General features: G+C 44.1%; 1 protein-coding gene across 1 annotated transcript in view; it reads left to right on the forward strand.

Moving 5' to 3' along the window:
• The window catches only part of LRP2 (LDL receptor related protein 2), a 207,185-nt gene that overhangs the window by 181,171 nt on the left and 2,466 nt on the right, over window positions 1-23,548 (forward strand). Inside the window, exons 69-78 of the mRNA XM_075070134.1 lie at window positions 787-1,007; window positions 1,478-1,654; window positions 2,742-2,861; window positions 7,234-7,324; window positions 7,889-7,956; window positions 8,100-8,220; window positions 16,816-16,945; window positions 19,401-19,511; window positions 19,697-19,804; window positions 23,333-23,404. Of these exons, the coding sequence (XP_074926235.1) occupies window positions 787-1,007; window positions 1,478-1,654; window positions 2,742-2,861; window positions 7,234-7,324; window positions 7,889-7,956; window positions 8,100-8,220; window positions 16,816-16,945; window positions 19,401-19,511; window positions 19,697-19,804; window positions 23,333-23,404 (1,219 nt within the window). The remainder of the gene's footprint in view (window positions 1-786; window positions 1,008-1,477; window positions 1,655-2,741; window positions 2,862-7,233; window positions 7,325-7,888; window positions 7,957-8,099; window positions 8,221-16,815; window positions 16,946-19,400; window positions 19,512-19,696; window positions 19,805-23,332; window positions 23,405-23,548) is intronic.

The raw sequence follows: 23,548 nt of genomic DNA on the forward strand, positions 1-23,548 counted from the left end.
TTCTTTTGTGTGTGACCAGCTCTGCTGGCGGGCTGGATGGTGGAGCCTTATCTCTATCCACTCCTCATTCCTTCCCATCTCTTCCATAATTCCTTGCTCACAGGGGATAGCATCAGGCATTCAGCCCCTTCTGTGGCTAGGGCAGTAACTGGGCAACCTTAACATTGATGCACAGAGCTGGAGGGAGTCATTCTCCCCTGCTCAGCTGCACTTTGGGAAAGTTGGTCTAGCCCATGGGTTGTTCCCTTAAGTCAATGTATGAGTAAGGACTGCAGCATGCTTGCTTGCCACTTTGTACTGTTTATCTTTGCTGCAATTTTCACTATGTATTAAATGGGAAATGGTATAAATATGTTGGCATATTTAACATCTCTGGGTGATGCATATCATAGGTCAAACACTCAGCAGGAGAAAATTGGAGTAGATCCATTGAAGCTAAAGACCTGTTTTGAGTTATGTGAACTGAGGATAGCACCCAAAGGAAACTGCTGAAAGCCCTTTTCCCTGAATGACCCCGTTAGAATTGCCTCTGCAACTGCCCCCTCTCCACCTGAGTGCCAAGATGCAGAAACTCTCCTTTAACGTTTATTTTCCATGTTATTCATTCATAAGAATTTGCTCATCTGTTGAATTCTGTGTGTGTTTTTCCCGATCCCAGTCTGCAGATCAGGAGTTACAGAACAGTCTCTTTGATGAGTCCTAGACTTAGTTATTGGATGATGCCAAAGAAAACAATCCCAACCACCGAATTCTAAGTCATTTTAAATTCTAGTTATATTCTTATAGGCTTATGTATTGGACTGACTGGGGGAGGCAGCCAAAGATTGAATGTGCCTGGATGGATGGACAGCAAAGACGAACGCTGGTTTCTGAAGACCTTGGCTGGCCCACAGGCCTTTCTATTGATTATCTCAACAATGACAGGCTGTACTGGACTGATTCTAAAGAAAATATTATTGAATCCATGAGACCTGATGGAACAGACAGAACCACTGTATTACGTGGAGGTAGGAAATTTACATGAATGTTGTATATATTTCTGGTCTAAAAAATTGATGTGAATGTAGGGCCAGATTTTCAAGTACTCAGATCTCACAACTGGGGCCAGATTTTCCAAAACACTCAGCTCCCAATTAGGTACCTTATTAAGAAACAGACTTGGTAGTGTTTTGCATTCACTTTGCATGTGTGTAAATGACTACACAAGGTGGTTGAGAATTAGGTCCACTGCGATTAACTTGCATGAGCAAAACAGACAGAATATGGCACAAACTGGATTGATTATTGTTGTTTTACATGTGTTATCAATTTGCAGGTGCAGTGGCCTGTTCTTTTTAGTCATGCGATGACATTTCAATCAATACCAATGCAAGTGGTTAATGAATAATATACTTGATTCAAGGAGAAGAATAGTTCGCTCATCAATACTGCTAGGGATTCTTTGCTAACTGATGATTTTTTTTGTTCCTTTGAGAAGTCAGCAGTCCATACAGCCTTGATGTCTTTGAAGGGCATTTATATTGGATTTCTAAGGAAAGAGGTGAAGTCTGGAAGGAAGATAAATTTGGAAATGGAGAAAAGGTTAAAGTGCTGACTGTAAACCCTTGGCTCACTCAAGTGCGTATCTATCATCAGCATAGATACAATCAGTCAGGTAATCACCACTCTTGGATGTTCTGTTCCCTGTTATCTGGAAACTGCTATCCCAAATGAATAACAGTGCCTTCAAAAAGCTTAGTAATAGCCTGGGAAATGGCAGATCTCTAAGTACATGAAGTACGTATTTTTGAAAGCATAAAGATGGAACTGGGATTGATAAGTGTATTAAATATAGAGAGATAGAGAGATGGGGGAACATATAAAATAAAGTAGGGTTTAAACACAGAAGAACAGTACATTTCTCTTTTGCAGTCATTTAGCACAAAATTATTCCTGAGTTCATTTTCCCCCTCCTACAGCTTCTACACAGGGGGCAACAATAATTGATATTTTCACTCCAAAAGCACAAAGTGCAGGCCACTCATTACTGCCTCCCATATGCACCACCTCTATCTTAACTCTCCTGCAATGGCAAGTAAAGAGGAGAAGTTCATACTACATTCCCAGGAGAAGTTCATACTACTCTAGCATGCTCTTCCTAGAAGGCTTCGTCTGCACTATGGTGGTGTGTGGTGTCCATATAGCCACATGCCACAGTGAAAAGCAAGGTGTGTCCACATTGCGGTGTGCAGCTAGATGTGAAAGGCTCCATCAGCAGAGAGTGGCAAGGAGAGGCACAGCAGGGAAAGGCTCCAGCAATGGGGAGCTGGCAGAGTATTTTCTCACTGCCTCTCCTGTCAGAGCCTTTCCCCACTGCTGGAGTCTTTCACTGCAGCAGGGAAGGGCTCCAGCAACAGGGAGCTGGTGGAAAGAAGCAGGCAGTGTAGATTTACCTTGAGTAGGCATGCTTCGTGGTGCTCAGACAATTGAGATGTTCTGTTCCTTCACTCCTTGTGCACTTGGTTCGAAAGCTGTAATTTAGCCCTTGTAGATGAATGTAAAAGAAGACAGAAGATTTTAATATAAAATACAATATTTATAGGCCATCTTGGTTGTTTTACATGTAGAAAAAGCACTTGTTTTAAAATTTTACTGTAATAATCATGAGGTACTTCGGTGACAGGTGGAAAACCCCCTGTTTATGTCTCAGAAATGCTGCTAGAATGCTTCTCCAGTTAACCTTTGTTATATCTGCATTTCAGTGCCTAATCCTTGTAAAGATGTCTGCAGCCATCTCTGCTTAATGAGACCAGGGGGATACACTTGCTCTTGTCCACAAGGGACTCGTTTTATAGAAGGCAGCACCACAGAATGTGATGCAGGTAGAGTGAATTGTCCAACTGCAAATGGAACCACTGACTGAGTAGTATTTTCCTTTAATATGTCCTTCTGATTTGGAGGGGGAATGTATATAGCTTTTCCATGATTAACAAAGCATTCTTGAATTAGAAATACAAACTGGGAGGAAGGTTCTTCAGTGGTTAAAGCAGGAGCCCTGAAGCCAGAACATGTGAATTATATTGCCAGTTATACCACTGATTTGCTGTTACCTTGGACAGGTCACTTAACTTCTTTGTACCTCAGTTCTTTGTAAAATAGACATGATAACATCAACTCTATAAAATTTGCCAGGTTTCAAGTTCAGCTGTGAAACAGGCCATTGTTCACAGAAACCATTCACAAGTGTACAGCTGTCTCCAGAGAACCCTGGCGATTTGTTTCTAATCAGTTGAACCAGAACTGCAGACCCGTACACCCTTGACCTTTGGGGAAGTTAGGTTCCAAATGTGGATTCAAACTTTGTAACCTAGGTTAGGTCCTGTGTACATTACAGCTATAGCCAGGGGACCAAGTTACAACATGGATACAGATGGAGTATAACCTAACCCACTAGAGATGGTAGGAAGTTTTCCAGTGGAACATTCTTCTTAGGAAAATGCTAACTTGTTGAAAGCAAAATGTTTCAAGGAAACATTTCATTTTTGGAAAACATTTGTTTTATGGGGGAAAAAACAGAACAGAGCCTTCTGATAAGGTCTAAACATTGTCTTTTGGCCTTTTTCTGAATAGAACAGTTTGGTTTTCTGTTTCAAAATGGCTTTTTTGTTTTAATTTAAAAAAGTTATATAATATTGTATAATCTTTTTAAAGATCAAAATGGGAACAAAACATTTCAATTTTATCAAAACATTTCAATTTTATCAAAACAAATCTTTTTAAAAAAATTTCATTCTGTGAGTAACTGGAATGTTTTGTTTTATTCCGTTTTGGAATGGAACAAATTTGAATCATGGAATTTTGCATGAAGCAGAAAATCCAGTTCCCACCCAGGTCTACAAACACTCCATAATTGGGCTAAAAGCCTTGGTCAATCCAAGATTTTGACCTAACAGATATGATTGTCATCAGCTGCTCTACAAGTTTAAGCCATGAGCAACCAGATTCTTTTATTCTGTTATAAACCATTTGTGTGTATACATTAGTGCATATACATTAGTGTAAATGGAACCCTAGAAACATAGGAGAATGAAGCAGTGTATGACAAAATGCAGATTATGTTTACACTTATGTACATTTTTCTTTTGGTTGATCAGTAAACATTTTTGTACAATACACGTGAGAGAAGATACAAAGTTCAAAATACATCCAGAGATCATTTACAAGTAATTGGCTTATCATGCAAACCTTTTAAATATAAGCATTCAGTGCTAAATTGTAGAATTGCACCAGACCACACGGTGCTATCAGGAGCACTTGGGAAGCACAGTTGCTGTGCCTTCCTTGAGCACCCACTCAAAGTGGTAGAGAGAGGTATGGGGTCCATGAGCATGCTCCCACCTCTCTCCACCCTCAATAGATAAGATGGGGGCGATACCCAGGAAAAGTCCTTGCACTTTGTGAATGTGAGGGCTGCCATTTTACTTAGCTGTTAACCGAGGTTCCAGGTGTTCTCTTCTTTGTGCACCCCGGGAGTCTGGGTTCTGGCTTAGTTTGGTTGATAGCACCTCATCACAACAAAAAGTACAAAAGATGAGCCAAACATATCCTAATCTTATTTGCACCTTGATGGGCAATAACTATAACAAAGTGGTCCTTGTGACACTAAATCTAGGCTACTTCTCTACAGTTAATCCATCTGCAGGATTAAGAATGAACATCGGTAAGGCTAAGGCTATGATGGCAGAGGGAGGAGGACTCACCATGAAGGATATTATAGATAGAGAACTTACAAGAGTGAAAGAATTTAAATACCTAGGTCAATGATTGCTGGCAATGGCACCCTCCTGAATCATGCCCAGCATTGTACCAAAGCTGCTTCGTGCAAATGGAGCTGACACCAGTTACCTGTGAAAAAAAGATGCTAATAAGTTTAAAAGGTAGAGTGTATTGTAATTTGATCCATCCCTATGTATGGAATGGAGACTTGGCCAGCCACGAGAAAAGAAATCAGTATGTTCTCTATAGAAATGAAGATGTTAAAATGGTCATATGGCTGGATGCTCTGTGATAGGCAGCTAAATGAGATTGAGAAGATCCTAATGAGAGTTGCCCTAATTGAAGACAAGTTGAGGGATCTAGTCTATGTTGTTATGGACATGCCCAGCAGAGACCCAAGAGTTACACTGATAAACCCTTGCAGTGATCGTGGACAGAAGATGATGAAAGGGGAGGCCAAAGACCCAGTTCATGGACTGGATATCAGTGGAGCTCAAAAAGACCAAGTTGCCTAATAGCCAGCTGTACAGTCATGAGTTTTGGAAGAAGGCTATAAAAGTTGCCAACCTCAAATAGGGAAGTGGCAAGATAGAAGAAGAGTTAATCTGTCTGCTACGAATTGTATTAGTCTTTTTTCAGGTCAGCGACAGACAATTTCACAAACTATTCCACAAAGATAGTGCCACCTCTGATTTACATTTACTCATTACCCTGTGGTACTTTGCCTTATTATTATCACAAGATACTATTTAGGCATTAAGTATTGGATCATCTCCAGGCAGGCCAAGGAGATATTTCAGTTTATCACTGCATCTCATTTGTATCTAGCACAGGTTTGTTTTGAACTTTGAAGCAACAACCTTGCAAATTGCTTAAGCTACATTTTATGACAGTGATTTGCTGTTTATTGCTCATAGTGCCTGTATTTGTTACCCTTAATTAAACTGCTTTAAATAATCTGGCCAGAGACACAGAAAAACAGGTCAAGATTTTGTTTTGGAAAAAAATAATTGTACAACAAAAGGTATTTTACAATATTGGGCCCAAAAACTCAATTTTCTGTTCCTGTTTGGAACTTTGCTCTAAGCTTTTATGTGATACCTAACTACACAGTGGGGCTTAGTTGTCATATAGTTTTGTTTGTTTTTTATCATTTCCCCAAATTAAGGCCTCTAGTTGGAAGCAGAGACCTTAGCCCCAAATCTGGGATCCCTGTATAAGCTAAATTACCATTGACACGAATAGGAGTTTTGCTTGAGTAGAGGTTTCAGGAATGGACTACTTCTGACTGAAAAGTAGGTAGATTGTACTACATAAAAACTGTTATGGCTCATCTAGTATATCTAGCTTATAAGTGTAAGGAAGAGAGAGCAAAAATGCATCTTTCATTTATAGACTATAAAAGCATATAGGATTCAGACCTTTCTCATAATATTTGTACCATGCTTTTTAGTGTGTAGATTTCCCGAAATCTGAATTAAGGCCAATAAAATTATACTTTAAAGAACCTTACTCTCTTTTTGAAGATCTTCATTAGGTTCAATATCAAAACATCAGAAGAATCTCTGTGGGTTTCTCATAAAAATGTACCAATCCAATATTATATGGATGTGTCTCTAGTCCAAGTCAGACAATGTTGCAGCCTCAGGAGGTACCTGAAGAGTGACTGAAACAGTAACATGACATTTAATGGGCTCCAGTGCTGAATAATGTGGAGCTTGAGCTGCTTTGTGCTGACAGAGCACAATGTAGATAATAAATGGAGACTCCTCGGATTTGGGATTTCTCCCCCTTTGTCATTGTCCTACTTGGGGAACATCAGAGGTTCTTTCCTCCTGTTTAAAAGCAAGTTTCCATCCACTATTGCCCTCATTCTCTCCAAAAATAAATGCATCATTTCTGAACAAATCACTTAATGATCATCCCTATGGGACTGAATCTCCCAGCTGGCTTGAAGAGGAGTTTGGGACAGATGAGGTAGGATAATGTTGCATTCTGAATTTTCTGCAGGCAGGGAACAGGAGATTTGCTTGACCTGACCTTGCTGTGTCCGTAACTTTCCAGTGTTTAGAAGCATACACTGCAGTGTCCAGCAATTTTCATTTACATTTCTTCATTGTATATGCAAGAGAAAATGTTGAAACCTGCACCCTTCTTGATGTTACTGAACGATTTTTACTGAATAACCCCGTATTATGCAAGAATAGAAGTTTTACCTGGATTAAAAATTGTATTTTGGCAGGACAGTAAATATAGTAACAACCTATTTCCCTGGCATTAAGAGCAGTGTTTTAAAAAAAAAGCATCTGGCTTTGAATTTGCAAATGTCAGCACATACTCAGTTTGAGTGATTGCATATACAAAATTACAAGCCTGGTTGAAATTTGGCCCTAAAAGTAAACTTAAAAAAATTGCATGTTGGCATATGCTTTGCTGAGTATGGCTTATTAACACATGCATGGCTTTCCATTTCTGCAGCCATTGAATCCCCTCCAACTATGCCACCAGCATGTAGGTGTATGTATGGAGGAACATGCTATATTGATGAAAATGATCTTCCCAAATGCAAGTAAGTCAATGTTGTAGTGGTCGTATGTCAGAGTTTGCTGGTTTAGTATCACACTGGGGTTCAGTTCTTCAAAATGTAGGTACAATAATGCATTAACAGAAGATCTAACACACTAATAATAGCATATTTGTAACAATGGTAGGAAAAATGCACATGACCATAAACCATTAGCAAATAAGTAGTTTGAAACTAAAAGGTTTGGAAAGGGGAAAACAAAGCAAACCATAAAGATTTCTCTAGTACAAGCTACAAAATAAAGACAAATTTGGTGAGAGGGGAAAGACCTGTAAATGCACAGAGGTAGGAGCCAGTAGGTGCCGCCGATGCTCCACGGAAACCAAATCTCCACTTTAATTACTCTAGTTTCTGACTCAGCATTACCTGTATGTCTATTTCTAAGCAGATAACAGGCATATTATTTTTATAGTCAGTGAAACATGTAATTACTAAGAAGTGAGTTGAACTCTACTGCCTGTAGGTAAACATTACAAAATATAATAATAAAGTGTACCCACTAGACTTAATAAAAGACAAACGGTTAAACTATCTCCCTTATATTCACAGGTGTTCTTATGGCTACACAGGAAATTATTGTGAAATAGGATTGTCAAAGGGAGTGCCTCCTGGAACAAGTAAGCTTCAAGTATATATTAAACTTGGTAGCTGAGCTCAGTCGCATGTCAGTTTAAGGTCAACATTATACTTCTGACAGGGCTTTTTTTAACTTTTGTGGTATGCTTGTTTTAATATTTACTTACTCTTCTATCTCTGGTAGCAGCAGTAGCAGTCTTGCTGACAGTCATTCTAGTCATAATAATTGGAGCACTGGCAGTTGGAGGGTTCTTTAACTACAGACGGACAGGCTCCCTCTTACCAGCACTTCCCAAACTACCAAGGTATGTTTCACAAGACAGGTTGTTGATTACATTTGTAGATCAGATGTTTACATTTGTGACTGAATGTTTCTTAAGGATATGATATGTCTACTATATACTAGTTCTACAGCAGTGGTTCTCAAACTTTTGTACTGGTGACTCCTTTCACATACCAAGCCTCTGAGTGTGACCCCCCCTTATAAATTAAAGACACTTGTTAAGATATTTAACACCGTTATAAATGCTGGAGGCAAAGGGGGGCTGGGGTGGTGGTGGGAGGCTGACAGCTCGCGATCCCCAGTTTGAGAACCGCTGTTCTACAGACACAAGGGAAGTGCAGGGTTAAAGCAATTCCTAAAGATTTGTGCTTCCAGTTAATAACAAAGCTGGTCATACCTGACAACAAAGATTACCATATTGTCACACTACTCTGGGCCCCAATTAGTTTTAACAAAAATAAATACAATATGCTTTTTAACTGGATATTAGACTGGGTATTGAATTCAGAGGGATGACTAAATATGTTTATTTTAATGACTTTATCAAAGGTTGTAAGACTACAACTCAGACAAGTTAGATACAGGAACTCTTTGACCATTAGAAGGCTGAGCTCTTCTGTAATGTTGTACTCACCTGCAAGGGATGCTAGGCCAAATACCCACGTTTCATGTTTATGTGAGGCAGGAGAGCTCTGTCAGATCACTGGCCACCTGAGAAGCACAGCAATCCAGTGAAACTCAACTTCATGAATTGTTATCATTTTTTAAAGAAGTTTGACATTTTAAAGTGAAAAAAGGGAGATGAAAACAATACTTCTAAAAAGAAGGGACTCAGAGCACAAGCAGGTTTTTAAACATTTCTTTGAAAATATCTATTTTATTTAAAACATGTACTCTTTTTTTCTTTCAAACTTAAAATTGGTTCTTGAAGTACATGAGTGAGAAATGACACTTTCAGCTGCAGATCAAACGTGTGTGTGTGTGCAGATTTGTGAGTGGGTAGCTGGGTGCTAGTCTACACACACAGTGTTTGAACCAATGTTCTTCTTCGAGTGATTGCTCATATCCATTCCAGTTAGGTGTGTGCGCGCCGCGTGCACAGCCGTCGGAGAAACTTTTACCCTAGCAACACTCAGCGGGTCGGCTGGGCGCCCCCTGGAGTGGCGCCTGCCGAAGTGCGCCCAGGAAGCCGCTGAGGGAAGCTTGCGCCTGGTGGAAGAGCGCTGTAAGTGCGATCCGAGGAACCATGAAGCTACGCGCAGTGAGCACGTGCGAAACCAGGCCATGACCGCAAGAGGACTCCCTGGGAGGACAACTGTAGAACCCTGTCATCCTCCGCAAACGGCCACAAAGAGCTGTGAGAGTCCCGGAAGGTTGGTCCGTTCCACAAGAAACAAGGCCTTCTGCGCAGCAACCAAGGTGTTCAGCTGCTGTTCCCGAGCGGAAAGCGTGGGGCGTCGGAAGAAGAACTGGAGAAAGAATGCCGGCAGTAAGGAAAGGCAGAACACCAAACCTTAGGAGGAATGCTGGAAATGAGGTCGCAGTTGTACCTTGCTTAGGAAGACAAGTGTACGAGGGTCCTACAAGTGAGGGCTCTGGATCTCCGAGACCCTGCTGCTGAGCGTGAATCGCCACCAGAAACGTCCGTCCTCTCACGAAGTAGAGGAAGCGAACAAGTTCGCAGCGTCGCAAAGGGGGGTAACATAATCTGTTTAGGCACCAAGTCAGGTCCCAGAGGGGCTGGGTGACGAGCGGGGGGATAAGTACACTCAGGCCCTTCATGGAAAGCGAGATGACTACTGGGTGAGAAAAACACCGAGTAAGCACGCCCCTCACCGGATGAAGGTGGATATCGCGGCCAGTGCACCTTAAGGGAGGATGCCAGGCCCTCCTGCTTAAGGTGCCAGAGGTAGTCAAGGATTGTCGGGATTGACGCCTGTAAGGGAGAAGCATCGTGCGATGCGCACCAGGCCGTGAAGCGCGTCCATTTGGCCACATATGTCCGGCGGGTGGAAGGCTTCCTGCTACTAAGGAGGATGCGCTGCACCGAATCGGAACAGCGCAACTCGTCAGCGTTCAGCCATGCAGGAGCCCACGCCGTGAGGTGGAGGATCGCAGGTCTGGGTGGAACGAAGTCTCCCGTGGTCTGTCCGTGGCATCAGCGTTCTCGGACCACCAGGAGGAATCGAGCGGCTATACGAATCCAGTGGATGTGTGTTGGTGGTGAGCAGGGATACCGTGGAGCACGCAGGATCAGCTAGCGATCAAGATTTAAGCTGCGCACTGGTCCCTGCGGAGCTTTAGCGGACCCTGTTCACCAAGCGGAAACGGGAGGGAAGGCCATAAAGGAGTAGGCAATGGAGGTTCCAAGGGCAGGAGGAACGCGCTCTCAGGCGATCTGGGGAGGGCCCTGGATGAGCAGAACTCCTGTGCACTTTCCCTTTCGAGTGGGAGGCCGAAAAGAGGTCTACGAGGGAAAGGGGAAAACCCACCTCTGGAGACGGGAGTTAAATGAGTTCTGGCCGGATCGACCACTCGGGCGAGGAAGAATCTCTCAGCCGATCTGCCAGGTGGTTCCAGACTCTGGGATGGAAGATGCCACCAGGTCCACCTGGAGGGGCTAAACCAGAATAAAGTCCCACCCCACCAGCTTTGAATAGCCTCCATGACAACAAGGAGCGCGTGAGTTTACACATAACAAGATCAAACGCGAGGTCACCTCCCTGCTTGTTGAGTTTGTAGTACAGCCGTTGGTTGTCTTGTAATAAGACGGAAGACACAACGACCTACGGAAGTGCTGTTATTTATGGAATGATCACTGCAGGCTTAGAGCGAACAGCTCTCATGCTCTATCTTGGACCGTTGATATGTGAGGCTGAGCTCGTTCAGCTGTACCAAACGGCCTGGGTCTGCAAGCGACCCTAGATGTTGCCCCAGCCGGGCGATGACGCGTCATGTAAGGTCTCAGTGCACGGGTATTGCTACGGTAGTTGTGAAATGGCATCCACCGCACAAACCAGAGACAGGTCCAACCACCAGTCGAGGGAGCGTAGGGGATCCGGGAGGGATCGTGTAAGCACAGCACGTTCCATGGAGTCCCTGCGGCGGCGGAAAGGAAACCAGATGGAGCCACGTCCTGAAAGGCCGCATGCGGAGCTGGCATACTTGGTGACATAAGTGGCATGCGCCATATGTCCAGAGAGTGAGGCAGGTGCGAGCTGAGGTTAGATGAGCGGCTTGCAAGCGCCGTATGAGTGAAGTGATCCCAGGAGCGGGCTTTGTGGTAAGTAGGCTCTGGCGAGTGAGGGAGGAGTCCAGGGTCGCTCCTATAAGTCCAGTCCGTGTCGGAATGAGATTGGACTTCTCGCATTGAGGAGGGAGGCCCAAGCGCGGCCGAAGAGGTCGTGATTCAACGGAAACGTGATGATGGACTTGGGCTTGCGAGCGCCTTTGATAGCCAGTCGTCCAGATACGGGTTTCAAGGGCGTGTGCATCCCGAGACCTCACATATTCACCCTGTTGTCTTTAGGCTTTGCAGCGAGGGTCCGTTTTTGTCCGAGACAAACCCGGCCCTCAAAGGGTAAGTCTGATAGCGTACTGCAGTTCGGTGCAGGTTGGAGGCCGGAGCCGGAGATTCGCCTCATCGTGATCCCTGAGTACAGTCCGGGCAAGCCGGAATCTTCTGGCCCGCGTCAAGGGAAGCTTGAGGGAGGTTCCTGCCAACCCTTTTTTGCCCTCCTCCACAAAAGCTGCGAACTCCTGGCGCGGAGTCCGGGGGCGCAACTCAGTAAAGACGGCAACCTCCGTCCAGGTTGTTAAAGTTATAGCGGCTCAACAGAGCCTCGGTTGGCCACTCGGAGCATGCAAGGCACCCGCCGAGTATCCTTACGGCCCTACAGGTCCATCCGCCCTGCTCTTGGATTTCGGAGCAGCAGCCTTTGGCGTGGCGCTCCCTGCATTGACCGAATTGTAGACTTAAAGAGGAGAGGAGGGTGGACGTACAAGTGGTTCGTACACACCGGCGAGTGGTACCATTGACCTCCTCTCCACGCCTTCAGCTGTTGGCGGAATCGAGGCTGGGTCTGCCACAGGGTCTCAGTAGCAGCCTGATGTCCTGCATAAATGGCAGGGCAACACGCATCGGAGATGTTGAAGTGGTTCAGCAGCCAGGATCGTGAACCACGGCGTCTCGTCCACCTCCGGCACTTCCTCTATGGGAGGTGTAGGCTTGAGAGCTACCCGGCGAAAGAAAGGTCCTAGTGGACTTCAGGTTCTAATTGCGGCGGCCCCGTAAGAAGATCGACCCATGCCCTGGCCTATCGGGGAAGAGGAGGAGGATCATCCGGAGAACGACTGGTGAATGGCACCGTGGTTCCTCTGGCCGTCCTGTCGAGATGCTCCGGAGGAAGTCTGCGTGAGGTATGGGTGACCATGGGGTCCTCAACTTCTGCCGCGAGAGAGGCGGTGAGATGTGCTTTCGGACCCTACGTTCCGAAACAAGTTGTACGGGCCGTGACCAGGGGGGAGCACCCCTGGGCTTGTGGTATGCCCGTTGTCCAGAAAGGCATTGCTGCTGTCCTGCATCCGGGGAGTGCGTTCTTTTTAAACAGTCCCGCAGCCATTGTCAGTATCCGATCCCGGTATAGTAACTACCGGCCCTGCGAGTGAAAGAGGCCGACTCCCTGACCGGACCGCCATGGAGGAGCTGTCAACGATGCAGGCACGATAAGCTGCCAATGATCGAAGCGGCTACTGAGGTCTTGGGGACGAGTGCTATCGAGGATACAGTACCCGCGAGGCAGACTGGACTGCGACCAGCTCTGTGCCGGAGAGCTCGACGCGGACCTCTGGCGAGCCTCTTACTATGGCGAGTCGCTCCATGAACGACCGTAGGTCCCTTGTAGCGTGCCGGTAGAGTGCTCGACCGTGAGTGCCGGGTAATAGCAGGAGTATGGGAGCGAGAGACGTGACCGGCATCGTGCTAAAGTGAGCTGGTCTTGCCGTGACGGTGTACTGCCGGTGTTGCCGCGACGCGCAGCGGTTTCACGGAGTGTGATGGTATGTTTCGCCGCGGACTCGGTGAGCGGTGTATGCCGTGACGGCGCGGCAGCGGTGGGAGGTGTGTGAAGGGTGTCCGCGACGTGAAGCAGTGCCGAGTTGAGCGGATGCCCCGTGTGTATGAGCCAATGGGATGCGAATTAAGTGGCGGTGCCGCGAAGCCGGGCTGTTGGCTGTGATGGAGCGACGCCGAGATGTGGCCAGTGGTACGTGGCATGCCGGAGACCTTGTGAGCGGCGAGCCCATGGAGCTGTTGGTGACAAGGGCGGCTTGGTTACAAGCTCCGGCTTGGCCTCTGGAAGAGAGTACCACGGACCGGCGGTGCCGAGGGCAAAGACGGGCTGCTGGTGGGGCCGGCAGGTCGAGGGCTAATTGAGGTTTTGCCGCTGAAAAAGTATGCATCCGGGATCGTGTATAGGCAGTTCTCTAGCTCGACCCACCGCGCGCCGGTTGGCTGGGGAGTTACCAACTGGTGTCCGGCTCGATGGCCCTCTTGGGGCTGGAGTAACGTCGGACCGGTTTAGGCGCGCCGCAACCGGGCGGCTGCCGGCTGTTCTGCCTTGGTTGCAAGTCTCTGCCTGCTTCGGGTTGAATGCGACAGGCATTAGAGTGTAAGATCCGGTCCGATGGGCTTAGTCCACGTCGATCTCGGAGAGATGGGTAAGCGGCGTGGGCTTCCTTTTGGGTCTGGGCTGCACCTCGGTCCGAGGGAGCCTTCGCGGTGGACCAGTGCTCGTAGATCTGGTGCGAAGACTGGGGACGGCTCACTCACTTGCTGGCTATACTCAGTTGCCGGTGTGGCGGTGGCTAATGCGCTTCCTAAGGAAGCTGCCGGTCTAGACGTCTCGCTCCTTTTGTGTGGCTTAAATGCCTTGCAAATGGGGCATTGGAAGATAAGTGCGATTCCCCCAGGCACTTAGACAGAGTCGTGGAATCCCCTGTCGGCATTGGCCTATTGCAGGACCAACATTGCTAAAGACCGGGAGCCGGATGGTACATAGGTACCGGGCAGGGGGAAGGGAAGAGCCCCAACCCCACGAAACTATTTCTAACAACTATAACTTTAAACTGTCAATAAATAGTTAACTATGAAAACAAGGACGATTAAGACAAAACAAAAAACGAAGCGATTGCAGGGGGGAAAATCGGAGGTCAGGTTTAAACATGACCCACTGTTCCAGTCGACGACACGGATCCTATGAGCGCTTGCGTTAAGAGGAACTGAAGGGGGCCGGGTCGGCTGGGTATTTTATGCGGGTGCCATAGCGGTCCAAGAGATTTGCCGTGCTGCGACCTGGTCATCGGTCCATACTTTCGCCTCACACTATGCGTTGGTACAACAGTCTCGAGATGACGCAGCCTTTGGAGTGGCGGTACTCCAGGCTGCCACGTCTCATTCCGACCCCTCCGCCTAGGTAAGGCTTGGGAATCACCTAACTGGAATGGATATGAGCAATCACTCGAAGAAGAAAACAAGGTTACTCACCTTTGTAACTGTTGTTCTTCCTTCCCCACTGTCGGAGTAGCCGGCAAGAAGGAACTGAAGGGTGGCCGGGTCGGCTGGGGGATTTATGCGGTGCCATGGCGGTGCCATTCCAGGGGGCGCCCAGCCGACCCGCTGAGTGTTGCTAGGGTAAAAGTTTCTCCAACGGCTGTGCACGCGGCGCGCACACACCTAACTGGAATGGATATGTGCAACACATCTCGAAGAACAACAGTTACAAAGGTGAGTAACCTTGTTTTCCAAACCATTATAATTAAGTCAGTGAAACTTGTAAAGTGGACCTGGACCTAGTTATACTCATAAAAAAGTGTTTGTCTTGGTATGCCAAAACAAGCAACCGCCATATACACACTTCTATATCCTTATAACTGCATTCACACTAGTGATTACACAAACGTCATTATATTAGTTTCTGATCTGATACAGCTAAATGGGTGCAAAACTGTTGTAGACCAGCCCTGAGAACAAGTGTTAGAGTTCTAACTGTTGGTTGCTGACAGTAATATTCTGTTTCTGCATTGTTTCATGGAAATGGTCATTGCATCACCAGATACTGAGAAGGTGAAAGTTTTAAAACACGTACCTGCCTTTTACTATTGTCAATTTCCATGAAAATGGGGTCCACAGAAATAGAGTTCTAAATCTTAGTCCTCTAACCACTGGTTCTCATTTTAAAATCTTTTTCAATGAGTATGGCCTAGTGCTGAATTCTGTCACTGTTCAACTCCTTCTAATAGGCTCTCCCTATGTAATGTGCTGGCTCAGTGCATGTGGTCGTATCTTCTGTTGTGGTTTCAGCAACTATAGAAGCCTGCTAGAGACATCTATAGGAATTCTGTTTTAGCTCAACACGTAGAGCTTGTCTTCACTGTAAAGTGTACTTGAATTATAACCTGAGTGTTTCTCCCAACTTAAATCCAGTCCACACACAAAAATCCTTATTTGGAGTATGGTGATGCTGTTAACTTGAAATGACTAGCCCATCAGAGGTTATAGTCTAAAGCTCAAGGTAGCACAGTTATCAGCTGTTAACACAACCACTCTGCAACATGGAGGTAGGCTGGCTCCACTTGAGTGCTGCTAGTCCTCCAATACCTTCCCATAATCCCCTTGAAAGGACAGACAAGCTATCCCACAGTTCATTGGGAAAGAATTCATAGAGCAGCTCAACTTACTTACATGCAAAGAACCATGTGATGTGCCCCCAGAAGTCTTATTGCCACACATGAGTGAGGTCAATGCTAGTGTGGACTGAGCAACTTTAATGTTATTTAGCAGTATGGGTACTTTCACTCAAGCCAGGTTAACTCGAGAGAAGTAACTCAAGTGCAGATAACCTGAATTAGCTCTATAGTGAAGGCCTCTCTTTTAGTTGCTGAAGGTCCTGTTTTTGATCACTGCTAATATCTTCATGTGTAAGGCCACACTTCATATTACTTAGAACTGATACTCTTCCTCTCACCCCATTTCTAACATTGCTCATACAATTGCAAGCCTAAATTGCACCTGCAGTTATCACAATTTCATATGCAAATTGGACAGTTACATGAAAATATCCTTGGGGAATCTAAATGATTATTTGTATGCATTGACAACTAATGTATACAGACAATTCTTGAAATTTTATCCTCCAGTTAGATATACAATTGTAATGACATTTTTGGGTATTCTTTGGGCTTTTGCCCTGTGGAAAACTGGCCCTAAGGTTTTAATAAGAATTATGCTATTGAATAGTAAAATATTTTAAAAAGACAATGGAGTTATGAATTTGTCAGGAAAACAAAATTGAAAATAAGACTAACCAAATTGTAATCGGCATACCTTTTCTTTCTTAATGACTCAGTATATCTTACATATAACCAAACCCTGAGGTTCTTACTCCTTATTCGGCCAGAACTGCCATTGTATTCAATGAGAGGTTCGCTGAAGTGAAGAATAAGTAAGGCTTCTGGAGTTGGCCTATAGAGAGAATGTTTCAAGTTTCCTAGCAACAGTCACACAGAACATTTGATTTTAAAGGTTACTGTCCAAATAATTGATTTTTTATTTTTGAAGCTTAAGCAGTCTTGTAAAGTCCACTGAAAATGGCAATGGGGTGACCTTCCGATCTGGAGCAGATGTGAGTATGGACATCGGTGTGTCTGGCTTCGGAGCTGATTCTGCTATAGACAGAGCAATGCAGATGGTAAGGCTCAATTCCAAAATCATCTTTAACATTTTCCCTTCTTTTGTAGCTGTTTTGTGTGTCAAATGGAAGAATTTTATACAGAAAGACAATGAGATGATAAATGCACTACAAACAAAGAATATTGAATTAGGTTATTCTAAAGAAGTGAAAGCAAAGAGTGTTCTCTGAGATAATATACTTTTCTCAAGATTTATGTGATAGAAATTAAATTAATCACTCTGGAAATACTTCAGCATATCATCAAGGGAATGCATGGGTACTTTAGTCCTGTAATTCTACAGATATTACTAGATCTCCCTGCTAAGGTCTTTGTGTACTTGGGCATCTCATGGAACAAGTAAAAATGAGCAAGTTACAAAGGTTCCCACTTCCTGTCCCCAGTAATATTATACATAACTGAGGCTTCAGACATAATATTCAGAACAGTCACAGGAAATACGACTTTCTGCATCAGATTGTAAACTTGTGAAATTCACTGCCCCTGGAAGTCTGAGCAAAACCTGGATGTTTCTATCAGTTTTTGAGACATGTCAGATTTTATCCAGGCTGACGTATTGCCCTGTCTGAGAAATAGCACTGTTTTTTGAGTCTTACATGATAAAACTATGAATTGCTCCCTGCGGACCCCTCCACCAGCATGCAGAATCATAGGCGGGCTCACTTTCTGTCGCTGTTTCCCAGCTCTTTTGGGCTCCCTGCTGCAGATGTACCTTCCTTCAGGGGTGCTCTGTCTGCTAGCTATGCCCCTCCACTCCCTAACTCCAACCAGGCTTCTCTCGTTGAGTGAGAGCCAAAGATTTGCTCTCTTTCCTGGTCAGGCCCTAACCAAGCCAGGTTCAGCTCTTTTAACTTTTCCCTCCAGGTTTGACATTTACTGCAGGTGTAGCGGATAGGAGGCTGATTGCGCCCACAGGCTCTCATTTACCTCCAGGCCCAGTGTAGAGTTGGTATACACCAACACAGAGTACAACTAGATGCTGTTAGCAGGGCCGGCTCTAGGTTTTTTGCGCCCCAAGCTCCAAGCAAGCAAAAAAAAAAAAAAAAGCCAGAGTGCCGCCGAAGCGAACAAAAAGGCCGGAATGCCACCTCTTGAAGTGCGCCACCCCAAGCACGTGCTTGATTTGCTGGTGCCTAGAACCGGCCCTGGCTGTTAGCTGCTGACACAGTCAGTCTGTCACATGAATGCAGATTAGAACCACTCAAGTACTGCTAGTCCTCCAGTGCCTTCCCACAATCCGTCCCTGTGCCCAGAAAGGACAGACAAGCTCTCCCACAATTCACTGGGAAAGAACTCATAAAGCAGTTCAGCTTACTGTTGCAGAAAGAAACACACATAATTGAGCTCAGTGTCAGTGTGGACACAGCAGCTCAACTGTTATTTCAGTGTGGCCAGTCTCCCTGGAGCCAGCTAGTGCAAGTGCCAATACCCTGAGTTAAATTTGCAGTGAAGACATACCCAGATAGTGTTGTGGCTAGCTAAATCTGAAACAGAAAGTCACATATCAAAATGCTGTAAGACTTTGAAATCACTCAGACTGGATCCTCTGCATCACTATGGTCACTTGAGAATTCTCCAGTGCTGGGGCAATCCTCAGGTGCTTGAGAATTGCCATAGTGATTGCTCTCCACCCTCGCCCTCCTGGCTGCTGGCAAGGAATTGTGACCTGGGGGAAAAGGGGCGTGGCCAGGGCAAATCTATCCCCAAGCAATACTTGGCAAACCAGGGCATTTAGAGAGGCCTTCATGTTGCTCTAATCTGCCCCTGGGGATTAGCCCAGGGCTCAGTCCACCAAACATTAAACACTGTTTCTGGCAGCATCTTTATACATCTACCCAGAGCACTGCAGCCACTGCTCAGGTCTGGCACAGTAGCTGTGTGAAGTAGCTGCGATTTATATTATGCTCTGCAGGAATGCAAAATGGTCTCTTTCTAACTTAATTCAGAGGTTTTTAAATGATCAGATAAATTTGTGTTTCTGCAGAAAAATATAGCAATCTCCCTACTAGGGCAATGTGAATTGATCCCATTCTTTAATATTTCAGATACCAATGGTTAATTTGTATGTCATGTTGAAGCCTCTATAGTGAAACACCTGTTCGGGGATTATGCTTCCTTTGACATTTCCTTGCTCCTGAAGGCTTGCTTTGCGGAAGCCATCCTTCCGCTTTGTAACACATTTTGAGTAAATTATTGAAATGTTTCTTTTTTGCTTAGCTATGAAATGGACTATGAGTCATTATTATGTGTTCAGGCTTTGAATGTGATGTACTCAGTAGTGATCTGATAGACAATTAACAAGTCATTGAGTGGAATAATGCATGGTAAAGTTACACATTGAGTTTCATATATAACTTTACAAAAATAAATATGTATTTCTCCCTGAGGTAAAGGATTAGATTACAAAGTGCTGGCTATGTTAGCTGTATATTATACTGTGGGTTTTTTTCACAGAATGAAAACTTTGCCGTGGAGTCAGGGAAGCAACCAGTCACGTTTGAAAATCCAATGTATATAACCAGAGAAGGTGGAGCCAGTGTAGTAAATGTAGCTCAGCCTCCATGTGTAAGAAATCAAGTGCTGCTTTTCTTCTTTCCTTCTTCTTACATCCTTATTCCTCTTCTATGCACTGGATCTTTCTTTCTCCAATTTCTTTTTTCATTATTATATCAGTCCTCGTCTGTGGGTCTTAACTTTTTCTGATCATTACTAGGATCTGTATAACCCTTTTAAATTATTTTTACAAACAGGTAACTGCAATTGATAGTGAGGAAAATGAGAATTTTGAAAATCCTGTCTACTCTGCTGCAATATCTGCTAGTGCACAGCAACCTCCTGCAAGCACAGAAAAAACACAGGTAACACAGTGGTGCTTTAAAAATTTTTAGAACTGCGCTAATTCATTGCTGTATTGTTCTTAGTCTTTGAAAGCCCTTCAGTGCTGCAAACCAGAGCACTGTTTTATTTGTGATCAGTGTTAGGGTATCTGAACCCTCACACCTAATGCAGGGAAGGTGTGCAATATAATTTTCACTTTGCATAAAATAACGACCTGGAGTGAAATTGACACATCTCACTGCACAAAGTCCAACTAATCAGGCTTTATATGATAGTAACAAGCCTGCAGTTCATCCTCTCTGCTGTTGCTATTCCAGCATGCAAGCTCTCCTTCAACCTCATATACAAGGCTTTTGCCAAAGCATCTCTGCAGGCGTTCTCTTCCCTTGTCCATCTCAAGAATCCACTTCATGTTAGTCTATTTACAGTCTATGCAGAGTTTGCCTTCTCATGAAGTGCAGAGATCATGCTATGCACAGTTCCAACACAGCACTACCATAGGGATTAAATGTCTACACTGCAGTTATAAACCTGCAGCTGGCTCATGCCTGCTGACTCAGGCTCATGGTGCTTAAGAGGCTGCTTAATTGTGGTATAGATGTTCGGGCTCCGGCTGCAGCCTGAGCTCTGGGACCCTCTGATCTCTCAAGGTCCTAGAGCCCAGGCTCCAGCCTAATCCTGAATGTCTACACCTCAGTCAAACAGCCCCTTAGCCTGAGCCCCTTAGCCCAAGTTAGCTGGCATGGGCCAGCTGTATGTTTTTAATTGCAGTGTAGACATACCCTTAGGCACCTGATCTACCCACGAAGTTGCACCAGTTTAACTAAAGATATGATGGGTTTAGTTAAACCAATATGACTCTGTGTATGGACGCTCTTACATCCCTTTAAATCTGGTGTACAGCCATTTAGACAAATCTTTAAAGAGTTGTTGAGGGCATTTGGCACCTCACAGAAAGTGTCTGTACCTCAAAAGATGTGGCCCATAATCCTTTTTGCTCTTCTTCCCTGTCTCTGCAGCACAGATGCCAACACTTCTGAATACTGAGTATGCTTGACAGTTGTAGGAACCAGCTGCTAAAATTTGTCAAGTTTTATTTCCTGCTAAGACTGTTTCAGCCCCAAATGGCTTCACAGGGTTCTCTCTGTTTCTCTCCAGCACTGGCTTTGCTTGTGACATTGAAAGTGCATTTGAATGGCAGTATTTGTACCTCTGGAGTGAAGAGCCTACCAGTGTTTTCATTATAACCCTCTCTTTTCAGGGCCTTCTCTCAGCATGAAAGTTGCAATGTGAGAAGGGAGATCCTCAGCTAGTGTAAATTGCCATAGCTCTGTTGACAATAGTGGAACTATGACAGCTTTCACCAGCTGAGGATCTGTGATATTTTTTAATAAACATTCATACATTCATACATTCAGCAATTAACAAAAAAAATCCCTACTGAAATACATCTGCATAAAAATAGTTCGGTTTTTCATAGACAGTCACACTACACTTTGATCTAAAATCTGATTCATTCTAATGAAAGTGTAAGAGGTTTATTATTTGTGTAGTTTAATCATGTTTTTATATTCTATTTATAACCATAGCAACATTAAACATTGCAATTTCATGCATCACCTGCACACAGAACGTTTGTTTCAAGTATTGTTGAGTATTTTCAGTGTTGAAGATCAAAGAATTTTCTCACCTAACTTAGTCATTTGATTCCTGGAAGTTACATTATTATTTCTGAGAATACATATAAGCAAAGGCTATCATATCTCTTCAGCTCATCTCTCACATAAATTACAAATTGAGGCTCACTATGAATTCAGTGGACATGTGCCAGAGAATATTTTGCTGGCTGCATGCCTATTGCTAAGGTAACGATAACAAAGTGCATATTATTGAAGTTTTCTTGAGGGGCAAAGGAAGTCCATTAAGGCAATCAGGATAGGGTTTTGCTTATGGTGGAAGCAAAGTCTCAGGCTTATCTGGTGAGTGCTTAGCTTAGGTGCTAAGTTATCCTTCCTATTGAGGCAACAGCATGCGAGTATAAATGCTGATGCTGCAGAATGATAGAGCATCTCTGGAATTCCTCTGGAAACTGAGGCTAAGAGAAATCTATTGAATTATTTTAGTTAGTGATGTGGCTCTTTACAGGTCAGCATTCTTTTTGGGCCTGATTCTACAATTTTCTCCTTGTGGATGGACCCGAGTTTCAAGGCAGAGCTCACGAGACCTTGTATCCCTTCATATACTTGAGTGTTGCTCAGTTGTTACAGTAATTTCTCATTTTATAATTTCACACCTGTTTTTTCTTTTCCATTTGATTTGCGTAGAGTCCATTTGTGGTGTTATTCTCTATAAATAAATGTTGTCATTTTATCTGCTGTCATCTTACCTTGTGGATACTGCTTTAGTTAAAATAACAACAATTGGCCTATTCGATTAGAAACTGGACAGGATCCCAAGAGAACTGGGCTCTGGTCTAAGCTCTGCTACTGACTTGCATGACCTCTCTTTCCCTCCTTCCCTTTTTCTGTCTTGTCTACTTCAAATATGAGCTCTTTTGCGGTTGTCTCTTTCCATGTGTTTGTCAAGTGCGTAGAACAGTGGGGTCCTGATTCCCATTGGGGCCTCTAGCTCGGTGGCTCTCAAATTTTTTTACTGGTGACCCTTTTCATAGAGCTAGCCTCTGAGTTCAACCCCCCCCCTTAGAAATTAAAAACACTTTTTATATATTTAACACCATTATAAATGCTGGAGCCAACGCGGGGTTTGGGGTGGTGGCTGACAGCTGGTGACCCCCATGTAATAACCTCGCGACCCCCTGAGAGGTCCCAACCCCCAGTTTGAGAACCCCTGAGAGCTGCTACTGTATTACAAATAAGATAATAATGCTAACAACAAAATGGAGGAGAAATAGTCTAAGATGAGCTCATTTGAATGACATTATTGAGTATTAAAAGGTAGATTTAGGGAGATGACTCTTAGCCCATATGGTGAATTAAAATAAGAATTAATTGGGTGGTAATGAAAACGTAGCTTATTTTCCCTGTCCTGAAAAGATTCACTGACTTGCCTTCTGTGGCTGGTTGACTGGTGAAGGATTAGAGGCTGTATCAGGAATAATAATATAACTGGCCATTTCAGGTATGATTTGTGGGTTCCATCTGATATGTTTTTTTCTGATGAGCCTTCAGAAAACCCCAAACAAGCAATGCCTGTACTCTTAAGGAGGAATGATGTTTTTAGACACTTTAACTGTGTTATTACATTTTTCGTTTCTTCCTTTACAGATGGGTTGCCATGTTAATGATTGTTAAAGCACTTAGAATCTGAGATAGGCTTTAAAAAAATTACATCAGAAGAACTTATTAAAAACAAATAAATAAAATGGTGATGGGCTGACCGTTTTCTGAATAAAATCACTTATGAATATAGCTAGTAGGAAATGCTATTGAAAACCCTCCCTCAACAGTATTATCATTTTGAAAATGAAAGGGGAGAAACTGTTCTGCTAAAGAGTTTATTAGTAAAGTTCTATTATTTTTATCTTTCAGGAAACAAAGTGGAGTTTCTTCAAAAGAAAACTGAAACTAAGTACTAATTTTGAAAATCCAATCTATGCAGAGGTAACTCTGAATTGTATCACTCTCATTCTCAGCCTGCACTTTTCACCTCGCTCACGAGCGGGGCTGGTTCTTGTGGTGTGGGAAGCATGAATTAACTGAATTAACAGTGCTACATCGGCAGGAGGAAGCATGAATTAACGTGGT

The sequence above is a fragment of the Chelonoidis abingdonii genome, chromosome 10 (assembly GCF_003597395.2).
Source record: "Chelonoidis abingdonii isolate Lonesome George chromosome 10, CheloAbing_2.0, whole genome shotgun sequence".
Classification (NCBI taxonomy): Eukaryota; Metazoa; Chordata; order Testudines; family Testudinidae; genus Chelonoidis; species Chelonoidis abingdonii.